This window comes from Amblyraja radiata, chromosome 14 (genome assembly GCF_010909765.2).
Source record: "Amblyraja radiata isolate CabotCenter1 chromosome 14, sAmbRad1.1.pri, whole genome shotgun sequence".
NCBI lineage: Eukaryota > Metazoa > Chordata > Chondrichthyes > Rajiformes > Rajidae > Amblyraja > Amblyraja radiata.
Genome location: NC_045969.1, coordinates 16,755,676 through 16,776,869, shown reverse-complemented (window position 1 = coordinate 16,776,869; position 21,194 = coordinate 16,755,676). Strand labels below are relative to the sequence as shown.

Genomic DNA, 21,194 nt, shown 5'->3' with positions numbered 1-21,194 from the left:
TGAAGTTTAGGGGTAACATGAGGGGGAACTTCTTTACGCAGAGAGTGGTAGCTGTGTGGAATGAGCTTCCAGTGAAGGTGGTGGAGGCAGGTTCGTTTTTATCATTTAAAAATAAATTGGATAGTTATATGGATGGGAAAGGAATGGAGGGTTATGGTCTGAGCGCAGGTATATGGGACTAGGGGAGACTATGTGTTCGGCACGGACTAGAGGGGTCGAGATGGCCTGTTTCCGTGCTGTAATTGTTATATGGTTATATGGTTATATGGTTATATGATATGCATCTTTGTTTCCCTTGAAGCTTTATCCATTTTTCTCTTCTGTTGGATTTAACAGTCTTTGTTAAATTAGCAGTTACTCCTTGGTGTTGATTCTGGAATTATGTATTTCACCCATGAATGGTTTCCAAACATGAATTTCCTAGAAATCCACATCCCTAGCTATCTCCCAAGCCCACTCTGCCAGTTCTTGGGAAGGTATTCTGATCAGTGGGAATGCTATCGATCTTTAATCATTACTGTTTCATGATCAAGTGATCAGGTCAAAATACAAAAAATATTGAAATACCATCTCCACCCTTCTCTCTGTACCTTCCTCATTTGCCGATCAACCCTTCTTGAGCTGGATGCACTTCACTAGCTATCTCTTACTCGCCCTTCCTCTTGCTGCCTGACCCATCCCTAAGTTACCTCAAGTTTGTTTTTTGTGCAAAAAGGTTGAAAAAATGTTTATGAATGACCTATTTTTTTCAAGGGCTATATTGTTTTACTGTATTTATTAAATGGTGTTATGTTCTCTTGCATATTCCTGCTCTAAAAATTAAAATCCATTGTATTTTTAAACTGTTGAAGTGCTATATTCTGTGAATGTTTAAATTTCTGTTTTGACATTATCTACTTTTTGAAAATATTTCTGCAGATGTCCAAATTCTTCTCGAGAACATGCAAATGCACCTCAGAACAGACCAGAGGAAAACGATGAAACAGACAGTGAAAGTTTTCCTTCAAGATCGCAGATCGCATCATCTGGGCATTACAGGCCGGTGGCAGGCAATTGCTGCTCCAGTGATCATTTTGGACAATTCTCATCGTCCTCAGCATGTTCTACAGATTTCTCTAAAGGTGTTGACAGTACTAGCGCTGCCACTCCATTTCAACATGTGAATAACTATTACGGATCCCCGGCACGATATGTTGAAAATCGGCACGGTCCTTGTTCTTCTTTCTCCATGGGAGGTTATACTTCTGAACCTGCTGACAACTCATTGCTGAGTACCGGCATGGCTCACTCACCGCAGAATGGAAGCATTGTACCGCCATCATCAGTGTCATTACATGGCACGCTTGGACTGACGCATCTTGAACCCGGGTATCCTTTGGTGTCTTTTCAAGTTCGACCGCACAGTCCTGTTTTGCAACAGAGCAGTTGCCGACCTGGTGTTTCAGTGTATGTTCCAGAACCTCGTCGTCTTCCTGCCAGAGCGGACCACAACCCTTTTGGGACACAAGGTTACCCATGGAATTTTCTTTTCAATATACTAAGGAAGCATAATCAATTAATTGAAAAAGATTCTGTACCAGTTGGAGTGTCTTTATTACTATGTACATTATTTTGTCATTGGTTGTCAGAGCTGCATTGGTTGTTGCGGAGTAAAAGTAGTGTACAACTGCTTTGAAGACTAGCTAGTCAAACATTTGATCTTTTTTTACTCCATGGGAAATTCCAAAAGCAGCCAATGAGCAATTATTTTTGAGGCGTGGTCATTATGTTTGAAGGCAAACACAGTAGCAGGTTAGTGCATAGCATGTTCACAGTGTAGCAGTAAGGTAGTCTGTTTTGTTGGTCGTAGGGAATACCAGGGAGATGCTCCTTTTGTGTGATCTTTTACATAGTTTGTGTGCAAGGAGTATCTTGGTTTTAGTTACTGCCCCTTCTGAAGGAAAGCAGCTTCAATAGTGTATTTTCCACCGCCTACTGTATTGAACATGTTTCAATGATACGTGCTTCAATTAAGTCATGGTCCAAAGAAATGTCAGACTTATGAAGCATGACCTGAATGTTTATTCTACGTCTCTTTGTGCTTATCTTTGTCTTTGTGTCTTCACCATTACTTGCTTTCTATTCAAAAGCTCACTGATGCTAAAATACATCCACAGGGCCTGTACAACCATTCTGCCTTTCTGGAGTAATTTTCATTTTCCATTGCTGGAAATCTACTTTTGATAAATTTCTAAATTTTAATCCTTGCGTTCAAATTGTGTTTGTCTGGGAGGTGGGAATAGATAAGAATAGGTGGGGAGGGGGGAAAATATTCCAGTGTTTTAATCTGTCAGTACTGTTATAAATGTTATCTTCCAAAGAGCATGTATGGTTGTGAAGCTGTTGGTTAAATGCGATTGCACTGTAACAATATAAAAATGGGCCTTTCAATCTAACAGGGTCCTGTAGTTTGAATGTTTCACACGAATAACATCCTTCTCTTCTCCACCCATATAAGAAATGGGAGGGGGATGTGGTCAAAGGGTCATTCTTACCCACTCCACCATTCGATATGTTCTTGTCTGATCTTGTGTGTGTTTCAGTGAGGGTACATCTCATTCTTCTAGGTTGGTGAGTACATACCCAGTCTGGTCCGTCTCTTCCCATATGACAATGTGTCCCCTCTCCTTTATGCCAGTCATAAATCTGGTAAACCAACACTGTACTCGCTCTATTAAAAGTTTATCCTTTCTGATGTAGGGAAACCAGGGATGCAGTGCTGCCGGAGCTCACCGGAACGCCACTCCGGCACATCTTTTATTAAAAAAAAATAAAAATAAAAAAAAGCCAAAAACAAAACAGCGAGAATTTTAACTAGCGGGTGTGTGGTCAGGGTAACCTGGTTGAAAGAGTGGGAAGGGGAAGCCCCATCACTACTGAGGTTTCCTGTAGGAGGGGGTGGGGAAGCAATAGGCCCCAGCAGAGTCGGACCACGTGCTGTATGTATCGTGGAAGTTGTGGGCCAGGTGCTGGGCCGGGAACTCTGGTGAGGTGACAGCTCTGGCCCGCTGGTAGACGGTGGAGAGGCAAGTGTCAGCGAAGTCTCTGGGGGGGCTGGAGTAGAGATGCGGGTCGGCGACAACAACACCGGTGGCTCCGGGGAGACAGTGAAGGTCGGCAACAGCGGCGGTGGCCCCAGGGAGGCGGTGAGAGTTGGCTGTCACGGCAGTTTCGGTGTTCCTGGCCGGGAAGTCAGTGAGGGTCAGAAAGGCGGTGGATATTGTGTCGCTCCTCGTGGTGGCCATCTCGTCCTCGTGGTGATCGGTCGGCGGCGCCGCAGTCCAGCGGTGGAGCTCCGGGCCTACGGGTGGTCGAGTGAAGGAGTGTCGGTGGAGGGACTGGTCTGGAGGCGGGCAAGCTTGTGTCCAGATAGACGAGGAAGTGTTTGTTGAGGGTGTGGATCTGGTGTCGAATAAAGTAGAGTTGTGGTCCATTGCAGGTGTGAGTGAGTGAGAGCGGGTGAGTGAGAGCGGGTGAGTGAGAGCGGGTGAGTGAGAGCGGGTGAGTGTGTGTGTGTGCGCTGCAACACTGAGGGAAACCAATTGCTGTCTCACTAGGGCTCTTTATAATTGTGGCAAGGTGTTCCTACTCATGCACTTAAATCCTCTCACAATAAAGGTCAACATACTGTTTTCCTCGAAGGTAGATACAAATGCTAGAGTAACTCTAGAAGGTCAGGCAGCATCTCCAGAGCGAAGGAATGGGCGACATTTCGGGTCAAGACCCTTCTTCAGACTGATACTGCCTTCCTATTTGCGTCATATCCTTCTAATCTATTCTGTTTGTATCCACTCCCTATAATTGTTCAAATGGCTTGTGTAAATGTTGAACAGCTCCAGTCAAAATGCTCCTTGTGGAGCATATATTTGACTATTTTCCAATCTTAATAGCTCACAATTAACTAACTATAAAATATAACAAAAGTAGCCAAGCAGCATCTCTGGAGAACATGGATAGGTGATGTTTTGGGTCGGGACCCTTCTTTAGACTGATTGTAGTAGAGGGAGGAGAGAGGTGGGGGCGTGATGCAGTCTGGCAAGTGATAGGTGGATACAGGTGAGGGGAGGAGGGTGGTGATTGGCAAATGGTTGGACAAAGGCCAGAGATGAAAAGAAGAGTAAGATAAGGATAGAAGATGTGCAAAATGTGAAGCAAGGGGAAGGAAAATAGGTGGAAGGGGATGGGTGGGTGCTCGGGGAGAGGGAAAAATGGGTGTCAATCCAAGTGGGGCAGAGGGAAGACGGGAAAGAAGGGGTGGGGAGAGAGAAGGGAGGGTGTGCGTTCCCTAAAATTCAACTTCAAGTTCTAGTTCACATTTATTGTCACATGCACCAATTAAGGTACAGTGATATTTGAGTTACCATGCAGCCATACAATTAAAATAACACAATACATTATAGAACTTAACATAAACATCCACCACAGTGATCACTGATGGAAGGCAATAAAGTTCAGTCAAATTCATGTAGGTTTGTAGGTTACCTAAAATGAATTGGATAATTAATTGTTCATACGATTGGGTTGTAAGCTACCCAAGGGGAACATAAAGTAATGTTCCTCCTGTTTGTGTGTGGCTTTATTCTGGCATTGGAGAAGACCCAGGACAGAAAAGTCAGTATGGAAATGAGAAAGGGAGTTAAAATGATTAGCAACAGGAGAGTTTCTGTCTATCTCCTTTTTACTGTAATGCCACTGTTGGATAATCTCAGTATAGGTCCCTGTGATAACTGTGGCACAAATGGCTACTAATTCATTCTTAAGGAGAGGCACTCTTATATTGTGGTAACACTATTACATTACAATAGCTTTCTCTGTTTTCAGTTGAAATGTATTTGTTGCTTTTGAATCAGTGCAAATAGATTTAGTAGTAATTTTAACATGTCATTGACAAGTAACTTTGTCTGAAGAGGGAAAGGAAGAATGGGTGAAGATTAGCAGACGATGACTCTGTGGATTTACCAGAGTTGAAAAGTAGTTCAAGGAAGTAAGGACAAAAACTATGCTCCTAAATTGTGTTGGGAAGTTTCCAGACTGCAATAGCCAATAGATTGTGTTGTGTGACTGGTAGTATTTCCATTTAATTGCAGGTTTTATTCCTCCATATGGTCCTGGATATTTTTCATCACAGAGGTAGGAATTTAAAGTTTATTTATTTTTTTTTTTTTTGAGGTCATGATTTAAAAAAAAATGTCAATTGCAACATACAAAATATAGGTCAGACATTTATGTGTGACCTTTGCAAAGATTTGCTTAAGAATTGCTGAATTTTAACATACAGGAAACAATTGTCATTGAAAGGGAGGAATATGTAGGCAGTTATAATTTGTATTTGTTCCATAAACTTTGATTAGAAGAGTAGATAAAAAGAAATGCAACATATAGTACCGGACAAATGTAATTGTTGATATTATTTATTGGGGGAGGGGGGGAGAGCAAGTCTGGATAATTTCTGTGATTCTGAGTGAGGATACCGAATGACATTTTTTTGTTAGCAGTTTAAAAAAAATAATCCTGGTGCTGTCTACCCCAAGGAAGTACAGGATTGTAGGTTAATTGGCTTGGTATAAATATAAATTGTCCCTAGTGTGTGTTGGATAGTGCTAGTGTGCGGGGATCGCTGGTCGGTGTGGATTCGGTAGGCCGAAGGGCCTATTTCTGCGCTCAATCTCTGAAACTAAATAAAATCTATTGGCTTGCATGTCTTTGGTTATTATAAATCAATGTTGATTTGGGAAAGTCTTTTTCCCACATACCACCACAACTCTGTACATTGCCTAGACAATGCCTGGGATTGCCCGAGGATGATGTCCTCTTTGGACAGTTTAGCATCTAGATACATGTTCTTATGACAATGTTCCAGAGGTCAGAACCTTACTTCATGGGTGGGCGTGAGCAATTCCCTCACCGTCTTTAACATGTTACTCTCCAAAATAAAAACATAAGCTTTGAGGAGAATGCTTAGAAGTTGCAAAAGGATGTTTCCTGTTTCAGGAATTGATCAAGTGGCAAATGGAATATAGTGTAGCAAAGTGTGGTTGTGGATTTTGGTAGCAGGAATAAAGGCATAGACTATTTTCTAAATTGAGAGAGAATCCAGAAATCTGAGGTGCAAAGGGACTGGGGAGTGCTTGTGCAGGATTCTCACAAGCTTCATCTGCAAGTCGAATCGGTAATAAAGAAAGCAAACTCAATGCTAGTATTTATTTCAACAGGGCTTGTATGCAAAAACAGGGATGTAATGCTGAGGCTCTATAGGGTGCTGTTAAGGCTTCATTTGGAATATTGTGCGCAAATTTGGGCACTATATCTGAGGTAGGATGTGCTAGGCTCTGGAGAGGGTCCAGAGGATGTTTACAAGAATTATCCCAGGAATGAGTTGGTTAACATATTCTGTGCATTTGTCGGCACTAGACCTGTACTCGCTGGAGTTTAGAAGAATGAGGGGTACCTCATTGAAACATACAGAATAGTGAAAGGCTTGAATAGATTGGATGTGGAGAGGATGTTTCCACTAGTGGGAGAGTCTGGGACCAGTCATAGCCTCAAAAGGACGTTCTTTTCGGTAAGAGATCAGGAGGAATTTCTTTAGTTAGAGGGTGGTGAATCTGTGGAATTCTTTGCCACAGAAGGCTGTAGAGGCTGTCAGTGGATATTTTTTAAGGCAGAGATAGATAGATTCTTAATTAGTACAGTTGTCAGAGGTTATGGGGAGAAGGCAAGAGTTAGGAGGGAGAGATCATGATTGAATGGTGGAGTAGACTTAATGGGCCGAATGGTCTAATTGCTCATATCACATGTCCTGATGACCTAAAAACATTGAAGTATGGCATGGGAAAATGTGAACTCTGTAAAAAGAATGCAAAAGCAGAATATTTAAAAAAAAGTTGACAGTTATATAAATACTGTGGTGAAACCTTTGGTATCTTGACCTTTACTACAATGAGTACGGCAATCTTGTCGCAATTATGTAGACATTTCACTGAGCTGAGATGTAATGCAGTATGTTGTTTAAATTTTTACTTGTGAAATGGGTGCTATGCCAGCTAACTAGGGTGAGGCTTAGAAAGAGTAGAAGGCTTAGAAAGATAGGACTGTCTTGATATAAAACTGAGCTAAATAATCCTGTGTCCTCTGAATTTTAGGAGAATAAAAGATGATATAATTGAAATGTATATAGTTCAAGTTTGGCAAACAGGTCCCAAGGGAAGAAGCATGGAACTACAGATGCTGGAATCTTGACCAAAACACAAAGTGCTGGCAGAACTCAGTGGGTCAGGCAGCATCTGTGGAGAGCATGGACTTGGTTTTCGTCAGATTGAAGAAGGTTTATGACCCAAAACATTGTCTGTCCATTCCCTCCACAGATATTGCCTGACCTGTTGAGTTCAATAAGCACTTTGTGTTCAGATGCCAAGGACCTTGTCTATGGACTGTAGGTGTAGAACTGGGTGCTATCAATTGAGCAACGTTTTCTCCTCTCAGGTTGTGAATATCCACAGCATTCTAGGGCAAAATTCCAGTCACTTTCTGAACACTTGGACGGTAAATTCTGAATAGTGGAACATATTTTAGGGGTTAATATAGTCTATTCCTACTTGTGATGTTCTAGTTTTTGTGCTGTCTGACTATTCTGAGTACGCAAGACAACTTTTGATTTTATGCAAATATTTTGAGTATTAATATTCTAATAAATGGCACAAAGATAGATTTGAATTGAAACGACTTATTTGTGGAGATAGTGAGAAACATTATTTTCATATTTTATAATAGAATATTGAACAGCTCATTCTAATTTTCTATCCCATGTGCTTTCAGACCATTTGCTCCCACAGATCCTGTAAATACAAACATGCCACTCAGCTTGCCACTCCCTCGTGAACAGAGTAAGTTTCAATATTGAGGCAAAGGGTTTTTTTCCCGAAAAATCATTTATTTTATTGCTGTGTGAAATTTGTATTTTCAACTTGGATATCATATTTGCATAAAACAATGATGTGCACATAAAGAGCTAAAATTGGCATTACTATTTACACCTGAGCAAAGACATTTATTTGGGAAGGTAAATGTTATTTTGTCACACCCAGAGTGTTCTCAATTGTAGTCCAAATTGAAGTTCCACGTTAAAAACACAGGCATGATGTTTCAGATTTATCACACAATTGGTGTTGAACTAATGACATGAATGTTTTAATTTTTTTACCAGGAAAGGTCTTTGTGACATATGCAACAGATAACGACAAACATGTTGGGGAGGTCATCAACTTTGTTACTTTATTGATCTCCAATGGATTTGAAACTCAGGTTGGTTTTGTCGTGGTCTTCTTCTTTCAATTGCATAGTTGCCACTTGCAAATTTGATCTCTCACTTTCATTAGCAGTTTATTTGGTATTGATGTCACATCAATGTTATGTGTACAAATAACTAGCTTTTGAATTAGAAATAATTGCAGATACATTATTTTAAAATATATTGATTCAATATTATTGACTTGGTTTTATTGGACATTTTTTTTTACATTGAATAACACGAGTTGTAAACGGTGTTCACAGAGCAGAAAAGTATTTGCTTTCAGCAGAAAACCTCGCTTGCAAGCCTCACAAATGTTTAAAAGTAAACAATTTTTTGGAACATGTAACTGTCAGTAATAGTGTATGTACAAAAATTACATTGCTGATTTTTTTAAATTATGGAATAGTTGGCTTAAAAGCAATTTCAGGATATTTAAGAAAAACACATTCTTGAAGATTATTTTGACACAACTTGGACTTTTGACTTGGATTAATGGCACGAATCTTCCTCTAATTTGTAACCAATTTAACAATCCCAAATGGCCACGGACAAAATGATAATCAGTCCAAGATATCTTGCTGGTTCCACAAGGTAGCTTTAATAATAATAATAGTAATACATTTTATTTAATGGGCGCCTTTCAGACATCTCAAGGACACCTTACATAGATAATCGGAATAAAAACATATAATCGGAATAAAATAAGTAATAAAGACATCACAGAGACACAAATTAAAAACATAATTCAATCCAAAAACAGAAAATCAAAAACACAATGTGAAGAGAGAGCAGCGGCAGCCAAAGCGCGCCAGCGTCCACTCTCTCTTCACGGCAGCCATCTTGGACACAGACTTACAGGATTACAATTAGACAAAAAAATCATCCCCCCCATAGTGGATAGCACTGTGGAGGAAGGCACAATGTCCAGTCCCCACCCCAAGTTCACCCCAAAGTCAGGCCTATTGAGGCCACCGCAATTGCCTCTACGGAGGCCCGATGTCCCTGGCCGTTCTCACCGGGTGGTCTTGCCCCGGCGTCGGGAGAGTCCTCTCGGCGGCTGGGCCACCTGGAACGGCCGCTTCCTGGTTGGAGACCGCGGCTGCCGAAGCCGACAAGGCCGCGCCAGTTTGGAGCTCTCAGGCTCCCGATGATAAAGTCGGCGCCGCCTCTCCGCACTGCCGCCTCTCCGCACTGCCGCCTCTCCGCTCCGCAGACCCGCAGCCCGGAGATGTTGCTCTCGGCGGTCCAGCTCACCAGAGCTCCAGTGCGACCCAGGCAAGGCATTGCCTGCTCCGCTCCGCCACGGCCGAGGTGCTGGGCGGTCCCCGCCAGGAAACGGCGCTCCAAGCCCGCTGGTAGGCCACGAGGACGGGTCGACGGGCAGCCCGGAGAAAAGGCTGCCACGCCGACCAGGTAGGGACCTAGAAATAAAGTTAACACCTACCCCCCACATTAAAAAGTCCATATCCCCTACAAACAAAAAACAGGACTCACTAAAAACTATTAAAAAAACAAATTAAAACGGACGGCTGCTGGCTAGCAGCCGTTCACCAAGATGGCTCCTCCCCTCCTTTGCTCAGCAATATCTTATAGAAACATAGAAAATAGGTGCAGGAGTAGGCCATTCGGCCCTTCGAGCCTGCACCGCCATTCAATATGATCATGGCTGATCATCCACTCAGTATCCTGTACCTGCCTTCTCTCCATACCCCCTGATTCCTTTTAGCCACAAGGGCCACATCTAACTCCCTTTTAAATATAGCCAAATTTGACTAAATTAGTGTATGCTTGCTTGACTCAATTAGTGTATGCCACATATTTTTATTGTTATCTTTTGAATCCTTATCTTATGTCCTTTTGGGCAGAGAATAGTTTTTGTCATTGAAATGCATTTTTGCCTATCTGTAATTTCCTATATTTGTCACATTTCTTCTCAATTTGGTGTAATCAGAACTGAGGGAATATCTAAATCTTCCCCAAAGCAGGAAGTCAGTCAGACTCTCTACTTTCATTTGTGCAATTAAAAACATACAAAGTTACCAGATATGTACTTGATGATTCATTTTAAGATAACTCTTTCTTTTTAGATTGATATATTTGAGCAGAATTTCAGAAGTATAAACAAAATTGACTGGATGGAAAGATACATCAACGATGTGAGTTATCTTCTCAATATTTGATCAAATATAAAATGTAATTTTTTTGTGCATTGTTTCATATTTGCTTATAATTTTATTCAGATATCTGTGTATTGAATAATAGAACATAATTGGAGATTGGCTATTTCATACTAGCCAATTATAGTGCTTGTTAGTAGTGATTCCGCCTAGTATGCTTTATATTATCAAGAGCTTGCCTACGCTAATTAGTACGAGTAGCAGCTAGGAAATGTAATGTCTGCAAATCCTTGCTGTAAGTAGATTTAATAAACATGTGTTGTATCTTTATATGTGTTCGCATCACCTCATTACAATAATTATTACTGAATGTACTTCACATTTGATTATGATTTTGTTTTTTATATGTATTTATAGAAAGGATACCTGATCATTATCATCATCAGCCCTAAATATTATCAAGCCGTTACATCTCAGAACATAAAAGATGATGAGCATTCTTTGAATTCAGTCTTTATTTACAAACAGGTAAGCTGCCATAACTATGATGACTGTGATCAGATTTCTTTATTATTTTTGTATCATTACATTTTCCACTAAATTAATTTCCTCAGCAACTTTATTGCACTTTCCTAGCAACCATCTCTCCTTAAAATTATCAGCTAACAATGTCCCTTGCCAACATATTTTGTTCAAACACACCTTGAATGATTTAGCTCTTGGGGCTAACGGATTCGAGGCATATGGGGAGAAAGCAGGAACGGGGTACTTATTCTGGATGATCAGCCATGATCATATTGAATGGCAGTGCTGGCTCGAAGGGCGAATGGCTGACTCCTCCACCTATTTTCTGTTTCTAATCTTTTTCATCTACCCACCTTAGAACTCCATCCATGTGTGGTAACAAACCTGCTTTTATGCACTTTAGAACATACAACAAGTGACTATACGCACAAGAAAAGGCCTCTCAGCCACAATGTCGGTCCAAACATGATGCCAAATTGACCTAATTCCTTCTGCTGTGTAAGTGATCCATACTCCTCCATTCTCCAGCATATCCATGTGCCTGTCATAAATGCTGTTTTCATATCTGCTTCCACCACCACTCCTGGTACCACACCTGTGTTGCAGGTGACCAGAACTGCACACCGTTATGTACACATACTTCCTTTGGTCCCTACTGGTGATAATGTTTGTAAACCTCTGCTTGAGGTCTGTTGCAAAATAGACAATAGGTGCAGGAGTAGGCCATTCGGCCCTTCGAGCCAGCACCGCCATTCACTGTGATCAGGGTTGATCATCCCCAATCAGTACCCCGTTCCTGCCTTCTCCCCATATCCCCTGATTTTTAAGAGCCCTAGCTAGCTCTCTCTTGAAAGCATCCAGAGAACCGGCCTCCTTATCCTTATTCTTAAACTGTGGCCCCTGGTTCTGGACTCCCCCAACATCGGGAAAATGTTTCCTGCCTCTAGTGTGTCCAAACCCTTAACAATCTTATATGTTTCAATGAGATACTCCTCATCCTTCTAAACTCCAGAGTGTACAAGCACAGATGCTCCTTTCTCTCAGCATATGACAGCAAATACATAATTATAATTTCCTTCTGAGTTAATTATCGGTAAATAAACAAGATTATCAGCAATCTATCTATTCGTTTGTGAACTGCTCAAATCCATGCTTACTTTGGCCTTCTGCTTTATTAGATGTCTGTTTACTATCACTGATTGATTCTTTATGTCACATTTATATTTTACTTCGAGTCTAGTTTGGGAAAATAAAGATGCAGAAATACATCACTCAACCTCTTGAGCATGTTCTGGCTTTCAATAAAATAATAGCTAATCTGTACTCCAGTTCAATTTACGTACCTTTTTTTCCATATCTGTTGGTATCCCTAACTAATGGTGATAAAATCTATCTTGTTGTATTGGTATAGTATTGGCTTATTATTGCCGTGCGTACCGAGATTCAGTGAAAAGCTTCATTTGCCAGCTATCCAGCCAAATTATGCCGAACATGTGTACACTCACGCGATGGACAAGTAGAACAAGTACAAAGAGAAAATAATCAGAGTACAGAATATACTCTGCAGCTGCAAAGAAAGTGCAGATAAAAAGATACAAGGCCTCAGCTTATGAAAGGTCTGTTCTGTAGCCTGAAAGCAGTGTAGAACAAGCCGTTTCTGGATCTGGTGGTACGTGCTTTCAAGCTTTTGTATCTTCTGCCCAAAGGGCAAGGGGGGAAGCGTGAATGACCGGGTGTGAGTGGTCCTTGATTATGTTGGCTGCTTTCCAAAGACAGTGAGAGTACCTGAGGGGGAGATGAGTTTGTGTGATGTGTTGGTTGTGTGGCTGCATGCACAACTCACTTCAATTTTGTGCAACCCAATAGGATGCTTTCTCCAATGCATCCAAAGAAATTGCTGAGTTGGTGCAGACATGCCGAATTTCCTTAGTCTCCTGAGCGAGTAGTTCATTTGTTTTCTTGGCTGAAGCATTGATGTGGTAGTGCTAGGACAAAATATTTGGTGATATTTACACCCAAGAACTTGAAGCTCTTGACAATCTCTATCTCAGCACCATTGATGCTGACTGATGTGTACACACCTTCCCAGTTCCCAAAGTCAATGACTACCATCTTCATCTTGGTGGCATTAAGAGGGAGCTTGTTGTATTGACCCAGTGTTACTAAGCTTTCTATCTCTTTCCTGTGCTCAGTCTCAGCATTGTTTGGGAGCGGGTGCTGACTTCTAGGACTAGGAGTTTGGTTGTGACTATGGTGTTGAAGGTGGTACTGTAGTCAATAAAAAGGAGTTGGACATAGCCACGATCGTCATTAATGTATGTTACTTTGCTTTTCATTGGCACTGGGATGATAGTGGTCTTCTTAAGCAGGTGGAATAGAGTAGGGAGAGGTTAAAGAGGACTATTTTGAAGTTTGGTGCCTAAATTAAAACACAGTTTTAACCAAGTTCTAATAACTAGTGAATATAATAATAACTTTTTTGCAAGACAGAACATTATGCCCTTGATCACAATTTACAGTTGAATGAGAAGCAGAGGTTAGTGTTAATAACTACACAAAATACCTTTGTCCCTCTCATTCCTTTAGTGCCAGTTATGATGATTTGCCATGGGACAGCTAAGATTAGTTAATGCTGTATGAAATAAGCATAACCGTGGAATAGTCCCTTTGTCAGCAGACTAATGTAGTTTTCTCCGTGGATTTGAATGAATCCAATTTTCAATTTTTCTCATATTTAATTTATTTTTGGGGAGCTGGACATCATTGGAAATAACATCATTTATTTCCCACCCCTTTGCACCTTGAACTAAGTGGCTTGCTTGCCAATAAGAGCACTTTTAGGAGTCGACTATGTTTGTGAGTCTGGAGTTTGCAAGTAGGTCAATTAGTAAAGAATAGCAAATTTTCTTCACTGTAACACCCAGTGAAGCAGATGGGTTTATAACGATAGTTAGTAATTAATAGTTTTTAATTTCCAGATTGTTAATTTGAATTGAAATTCCATATCTGTCATGGAAGGATTTGAATTTTGGCTTTGTTGTGTGAACCTATAAAATTAACCACTGCCTTGCCCCCAAGTAACCACTGCCTCACCTTGTTTCTTTTGCGTATCTTGGGATGAAAACAAAGTGTAACCACGGCTTGGGTGAACGTATGTTTTTGATAGAACTGTCTTGGTGGTTTATTGAATTTTTACAATAGATACATTTTTGAAGGTGGTTAAATATCACTTTTAAGTTACAAATTCTAGCATTTAAGGTTATAAGGGCATATAAGTGATAGGAGTAGAATTAGGCCATTTGGCCCAAGTCTACTCCGCCATTCGATCATGGCTGATCTATCTCTCCCTCCCTACCCCATTCTCCTGCCTTCTCCCCATAACCCTTGACACCCGTATTAATCAAGAATCTATCTATCTCTGCCTTAAAATTATACACTGACTTGGCCTCCACAGCCTTCTGTGGCAAAGAATTCCACAGATTCACCACAATCTGACTAAATAAATTTCTCCTCATCTCCTTCCTAAAAGAACGTCCTTTAATTATGAGGCTATGACCTCTAGTCCTAGACTCTCACACCAATGGAAACATCCTCTCCACATCCACTCCATCCAAGCTTTTCACTATTCTGTATGTTTCAATGAGGTCCCCCCTCATTCTTCTAAATTTGCACCACAATTTCAGACAACCCATAATTTTATTTTCTACATTGCCTTTTAGCACTAAATGCAGGATGAATCTCCTTTCTGAAATGTTCTTAACTATTCACTGGCCTGATCATTATATTTTATTGCAGCTCCAAAACGAATTTATTCAGAATGGAAGCAAGAATTTCAGATTTGTTCCTATTATTTTTCCAGGCGCCTCCATGGTAAGCAAGCAAAAGGAAATTTGGGTACAGAGACAGAAATAGGCAGAATTTTGAGACGTGGGATAATTTAAGATTACAAGAGGACAGGCTACTTTGAAGTTGTGCAATAGGGAAACTTTAAAAGTTTAAAATGTTTGAACTAAACTCTGATATGGTTCAACGGTACTATTGTCATGTGTAGCCAAGTGCAGTGAATTTCTCTTTACATACTATACTATACATTAGGCACAATATACTAAATATAAGAATGTACAACAGTGGACCACACTGAGTGAGTACACAATAGAAGCCACGTTTTAGGCACCATTTTGTACTGTTCAGGTCTAAAATTGAAATTAATATGATAGAGTCTTAACATGGCCTAAACGGCCCGTTGTGCTGACAGCGGCATTTGGTTGGTTGCACGGGTTGGCCTGGCCAGGCGATGGGTTGATGTCCACTACCGCTGGTTTAGAATGTTAAAACATCAGAATTTAAAATTATGTAGTTCAATAGATTTGCTTTTTGGAAGGAAATTATTAAGATTAACAAAATATTACTGGCAGATATTTGGATTTTTTTCCAAATCCATTACACAGAGTAGGGCTAACATGCAGCATTGATAAACTGATGTGCAGGCTTAGGTAGTGAATGAAGGAGCTGTTAGATGGGCAGAATATTAGTGGGCACGCTGAAAGTTTACATTGCAGTCGGGAAGAACAGGATTGACTATAAAGTGGCAGAGGCCGATTCCTGTCATTTATGACAAGTTGTTATTCCAATTTAAGATATAAATGTAAATTGAACAAGCTATATTAAACTCATGGGCAAGTCTGTGTATATTCCATTTGAACTCAAGGCAGCAGAGAAGAGATGAAGTACGAAAGTAAAATTAAGGACAGATGAGTTCAATAGAGATCAATTAGGAATTTGATTAACAGATTACAAACCCTATCTTTGGTAATTTGCTGATTTAATAATTTATTTTCTTTCTTCAGAAACATGTTCCTTCATGGCTTCAAAATACACATGTCTACAAATGGCCAGTGCAGGACCAAGATATTCTACGGCGGTTGATGCGTTTGGAAAAGTACAACCCACCTCCAGTTGGCGAGCTTCCTACGATTATTCAGAAATCTATTTAATCCAGTTTGATTTTGCTACTCATAAAATGTGCATGTGCTAGTAAATGTCCATATATTATCTTGTGTATTGCATGTACTGTGGCAAAGGATAGACAATTCACTAGAGATCTGATAACGTTGATTTTTATGGGCAACTCACTTCAGAATATTTCAGATTTTTGGAAAACAGTAATAAAAATAGAAAAAAGATAAAATTGTGGCTGAAAGAATGTGAGTTTTTAGTTTAGTTTAATTCAGATGCAATGCGGAAACAGGCCCTTCGGCCCACCTGGTCCGCGCTGACCTGCGATCCCCGCATATTAACACTGCCCTACACACACTAGGGACATTTTTTACATTTACCAGGCCAATTAATCTACATACCTGTGCGTCTTTGGAGTATGGGAGGAATCTGAAGATCTCGGACAAAACCCACGCCGGTCACGGGGAGAACGTACAAACTCCATACAGACAGCACCCGTAGTCGGGATCGCACCCGGGTTGTCGACACCGCATTTGCTGTAAGGCAGCAACTCTACCGCTGCGCCACCGTGCTGCCCTAAAATTTAAATTTATTTTAAAATTTTCCTCACTTTCACATGGGTGCACATACGGTATTTCACTTCCATGATGAGGAAACATCAGAAGAGAATTTCAAATATTAATCTAACCTTGTCTGTAGAATATTATTTTCCAGCCAAGTTTGCTGTTGCAGTCAGTGATTAGCAGTATTGAATTTCATATTGCACTGATGAATAATGAAATGGCCAAGGTAATCATATGCAACCAAGATCAGAAAAGCTGATTAAATAACTGAGATTTTGCAAAAGAGCCAGTTTTAACCAGTTCCAAATAATGTACTTGGCATTGATGTCTATAGAAATGGAAAGCTGCAAATGCTTGTTCACAAGTATAAACGGCTGGATACAATAATGGGAGGTAAAACAATGATTTGGAACTGTAAATTCATAATTAGATGATTAACACCATATGTGAAACATTTAAGCAGTTTACTACATTTCTTGGTGAAATCCATAAAAGTACTGAACCACTTGCTGTTTAAGATGCATTTTGTTAAAGTTACTGGAACTTTTGACATTGAGTTTCAAAACAAAACATGGTAAACCTTTTATCAGGAAAACGATTTAAGAGGTCTTGTATATATCTACCACATTAATTTCCAAACGTATCCTTATCATATTTTGCCCATGCCTTTATCATTGGTATCTTTTGTTTATTATCCATTCTTTACTGGCTTTTATAATGCAATTTCATTAAGTTTAAAACAAACTATGGATATGACATGAACATTTAATCTGCAAAAAATACAAATTCTGGAGTGAATATCGCCATTATATATATTTTTAACTTTCAGAAGCAGGGAGGCCAGCATTTATTGTTCATTTCTAATTGCCCATGGAAGATGTTGGATTGCAGTGCTTCTGCTGAATATTGTTGCACAGGGAGATTTAATGATGAAAGAACATTGGAGGGGCTGCCTTTGTAAATTGTTATACATCAGCATTGTCACCTTATCTAAATAGATAAGTGACAATATTTTGCATAGTGACAAACAATAAAGACCAGCATCATTTGTACAGTCCAGAGCTGGATTTAGGATGAATATGCTTCTAGGGACTCAATAACCTCTCTGCAATGGGATTGGGAACAAAGCAACTAATTTAATATCCTTGACTTGTGGAACATGATACCTTTTAAAGTACATCCTTTTGATTAGTAAGGGTGTCATTGATTAGTAAGGGTGTCGGGTTATGGGGCGAAACCATGAGAAGGGGTTTGAGAGGGAAAGATAGATCAACCATGATTGAATGGTGGAGTGGACTTGATGGGCTGAATGGTCTAATTCTTCTCCTAGAACACGTGAACCTATCATGGTTTCTTGACTTTGTGGTATTTCCTTGAAAGCGTCTGTTATACTATTGAATGAAAACAGCCTTAAGATTGAATTGCATTTCAAACATTGTTCAATAGGTAGTGGAAGCAGGTAGGGAGACTGACAAACACCTCTGGGAACCGCACGGAAACCTTGGGTGGGGCACAAAGTCTCCAGAGGTTTCCGTTCAGGTTTCCTAAGTGGGACAGGGGCATAAATTTACACATGATAAATGAGGAACTGCAAGGCTATTATCACACAGTTGTATCCCAATTTTGTTCATCGGGTTGAGAAAAGGTAATGGCACTGGTGTAAAGTCACTAACACCCCTGGTAGTTTATTAATACAGAAACTGTACCTAGGTAATTTAGTTTGACCATATTTGGAAAGAAGCATTAAGCACACATTGTGAGCAAGACTTTATTGCTTACTGCTGTTGGAGAGAAGAAAGTTAAAGGTATGCTGGGCTTGTCCACCTTTGTACAGGAATAAACTGTTTTAGTATGACCACACAAAATCCATTGTCTGAATTATTTTAAACTGGCGCATCAATTTTTAATAAAATCACATTTGTTTGTTTTAAGATCCAATTTTTTGTTTCTATTTACCAGATGATGGTTGGTATAAGTGTAATATATTATGAGCTACCATAGTATATTCAAACTGTTAAAAATTAGGAAGAGACCCATGAAGTTGACTTCAAATACTGCCTGATAATCCAGCCTAAAATGTCATACAGCAAGAATTGTAGCTATTAACAGTTTTCGCCAGATTGACCGCTGGTTTATAAGGAAGGGAATGGAGAGAGTTCATACTATTGATCGTAGTCTCTTGGTGCATCTAGCTGGCACCATTTTGTAGCTGTATCAATACAATCTAACCTTTACTCCAAAATATCAAGGAATTTGACCAGAGTGAGTGCCTACTATAATATAATAATGGGAACTGTTACTGTAATTCAGCTTTGCTTATTTAATGTCTGTTGTTGAATTCTTGAGGACTTGGTACAAATCGTACTCCAAAATAAGATAATTTACCATTGCGTTATCCAAAAGTTGTATTTTGTCATACTTGATTAATTAATAAATCTATGCTCTTACCAAGCAGAATATTTAAGTGATTTTTCTGATTGATTTCTTCTTCAAAAATCTGTGACCGTGAAGATTTTCCCACAAAGCTATTGATTAAGGTAAAAAGAAACAATGTGCTGGAGGAACCCATCGTGTCAGGCAGCATCCATAGAGGGGAATGGACAGTGTTTTCGGTCAAGATGCTTAAGGCTGATGTTGCAGTGAAGAGAAGGAGTGGGGCGAGGGCAGGCAAGTGATAAGTTGACCCAGGTAAGGAGGGATTGGCAGATGAGTCAGGTGGGGAGGGAAGGGTTGAGATAGCAGCTAAGGCCAGAAATTATGTGGAGAAAACAAAAGGGTGCTAATGGTAGAATCAAGATAGTAAGGTAGGGAGTGAAATGTAGAACCAGAGGGAAGCATGGTGGGAAAGGAGGAGAGGAACTGGGTGATCGGGGAGGGGGAATTTACCTAAAATTGAAGAGTTCAATGTTCACGTTATAGGGTTGTACACTACCCAAGTGGTATATGAGGTCTGTTCTTCCATTGATACAGGGTGTTTGATATGATCCAGTCACAATAAATGGATAGTATATCCAAGATACAATGGTGTGTTTTGTAGACGGGTACGGATTTGAAAGTGTTCGCATGTATTTCTTGCCTTTTCAAGGTTGCTGAGGTTGTGGGATTTTACACGGGATGCTGACAAAGGCGTGATATTTAGTAGTAATGCATCTGTTTATAGTGCATTTTGCTGTTACTGTAATAATACTGGAGGCTGTGGATAGTCAACTCGCGAATGGCTTGATCCTGGATGGTATGAAACTGGAGATTTTGCTTTACCTGCACCCCTCAATGCAAGGAGAAAATATTAGACAATCTTGATATTTATTTGAAAAGTCGAGAAGAACCAGACAACTGCAAGCTCCGGCATCTAAACTGGTGTAGGGGGTCTACCTATTTTTGGGTAATCTAGCAGAATATTTGATCCATGGCAGACCTCAAGGGACTTGGAGATGTGTTTATACTGCGGAATATCGACGGCAGCCGTCATTGTGCGGTGTCAATTCTTGCTATTGAGGGAGTGCAGCGTAGGTACGCCAGGTTAATTCCCGGGATGGCGGGAGTGACGTATGATGAAAGAATGGATCGACTGGGCATATTCACTGACATTTAGAAGGATGAGAGGGGATCTTATAGAAACATAACATTTCCTAAGGGATTGGACAGGCTAGATGCAGGATAAATGTTCCTGATGTTGGGGGAGTCCAGAACCAGGGTCACAGTGTAAGAATAATGGGTAGGCCATATAGGACTGAGATGAGGAAAAACTTTTTCATCCAAAGAGTTGTGAGTGTGGAATTCTCTGCCACAGAAGGCAGTGGAGGCCAATTCACTGGATGTATTCAAGAGAGGGATAGATTTAGCGCTTGGGGCTAATGGAATCAAGGGATATGGGGAAAAAGCAGGAACGTGGTACTGATTTTGGATGATCGGCCATGATCTTATTGAATGGGTGCTGGATCGAAGGGCCGAATGGCTTACTCCTGCATCTATTTTCTTTGTTTCCCCGATCACCATTGTTTTGGATTATTCTGGCTCATTAGTGCTCTGCCCTCTTCTTTCCATCTTACCATCTGTTACATCGACCCTCATTCAAAACAGGATGTGGTTTGTAGATCTGATCTGTTAGTTGTGGCATTGCTTAGTTGTCAGAATGTTACTTTTTGCTGTTTGCTTGCATGTTGTCAAGTTTCACAAGATTGCCACCTCTATCTGTGGATGCTCTCGCAATGCTCTCCTTGGATATTCCTTTGTGACCCATATTGATTCTATAGCGTATATGATAAACTGGGAAATGTATATCACCAGAAAGTGCAAAGGGTGTGGGAGGAGGGTGTCCCCCCTCCCATTGGTACGGAGCTTTTGCATTTTTCAGCTTGAAATTGTGCAATATGGTGCATACTGTAGCGAGTCTTTTAACTTGCACTTGAATGCAATATTTATGCTTTAAATTGGATTAGCTATGAATAAAGTTAGACTATATGTGAATGTGAGGTTATCCATTTTGGTGGCAAAAACAGGAAAGCAGACTATTATCTAAATGGTGGCCGACTAGGAAAAGGGGAGATGCAGCGAGACCTGGGTGTCATGGTACACCAGTCATTGAAAGTGGGCATGCAGGTGCAGCAGGCAGTGAAGAAAGCGAATGGTATGTTAGCTTTCATAGCAAAAGGATTTGAGTATAGGAGCAGGGAGGTTCTACTGCAGTTGTACAGGGTCTTGGTG

At 40.4% G+C, this 21,194-nt stretch overlaps 1 protein-coding gene across 1 annotated transcript in view; it reads left to right on the top strand.

Annotated features, from left to right (window-relative positions):
* The window catches only part of LOC116980425 (adapter protein CIKS-like), a 32,600-nt gene extending 16,436 nt beyond the window's left edge, over positions 1 to 16,164 (top strand). Inside the window, exons 2-9 of the mRNA XM_033032613.1 lie at positions 919 to 1,508; positions 5,127 to 5,169; positions 7,855 to 7,922; positions 8,243 to 8,340; positions 10,417 to 10,485; positions 10,864 to 10,974; positions 14,767 to 14,841; positions 15,819 to 16,164. Coding sequence (XP_032888504.1) covers positions 919 to 1,508; positions 5,127 to 5,169; positions 7,855 to 7,922; positions 8,243 to 8,340; positions 10,417 to 10,485; positions 10,864 to 10,974; positions 14,767 to 14,841; positions 15,819 to 15,965 — 1,201 coding nt within the window. The 3' untranslated portion in view covers positions 15,966 to 16,164. The remainder of the gene's footprint in view (positions 1 to 918; positions 1,509 to 5,126; positions 5,170 to 7,854; positions 7,923 to 8,242; positions 8,341 to 10,416; positions 10,486 to 10,863; positions 10,975 to 14,766; positions 14,842 to 15,818) is intronic.
* The last annotated feature ends 5,030 nt before the right edge of the window (positions 16,165 to 21,194 follow it).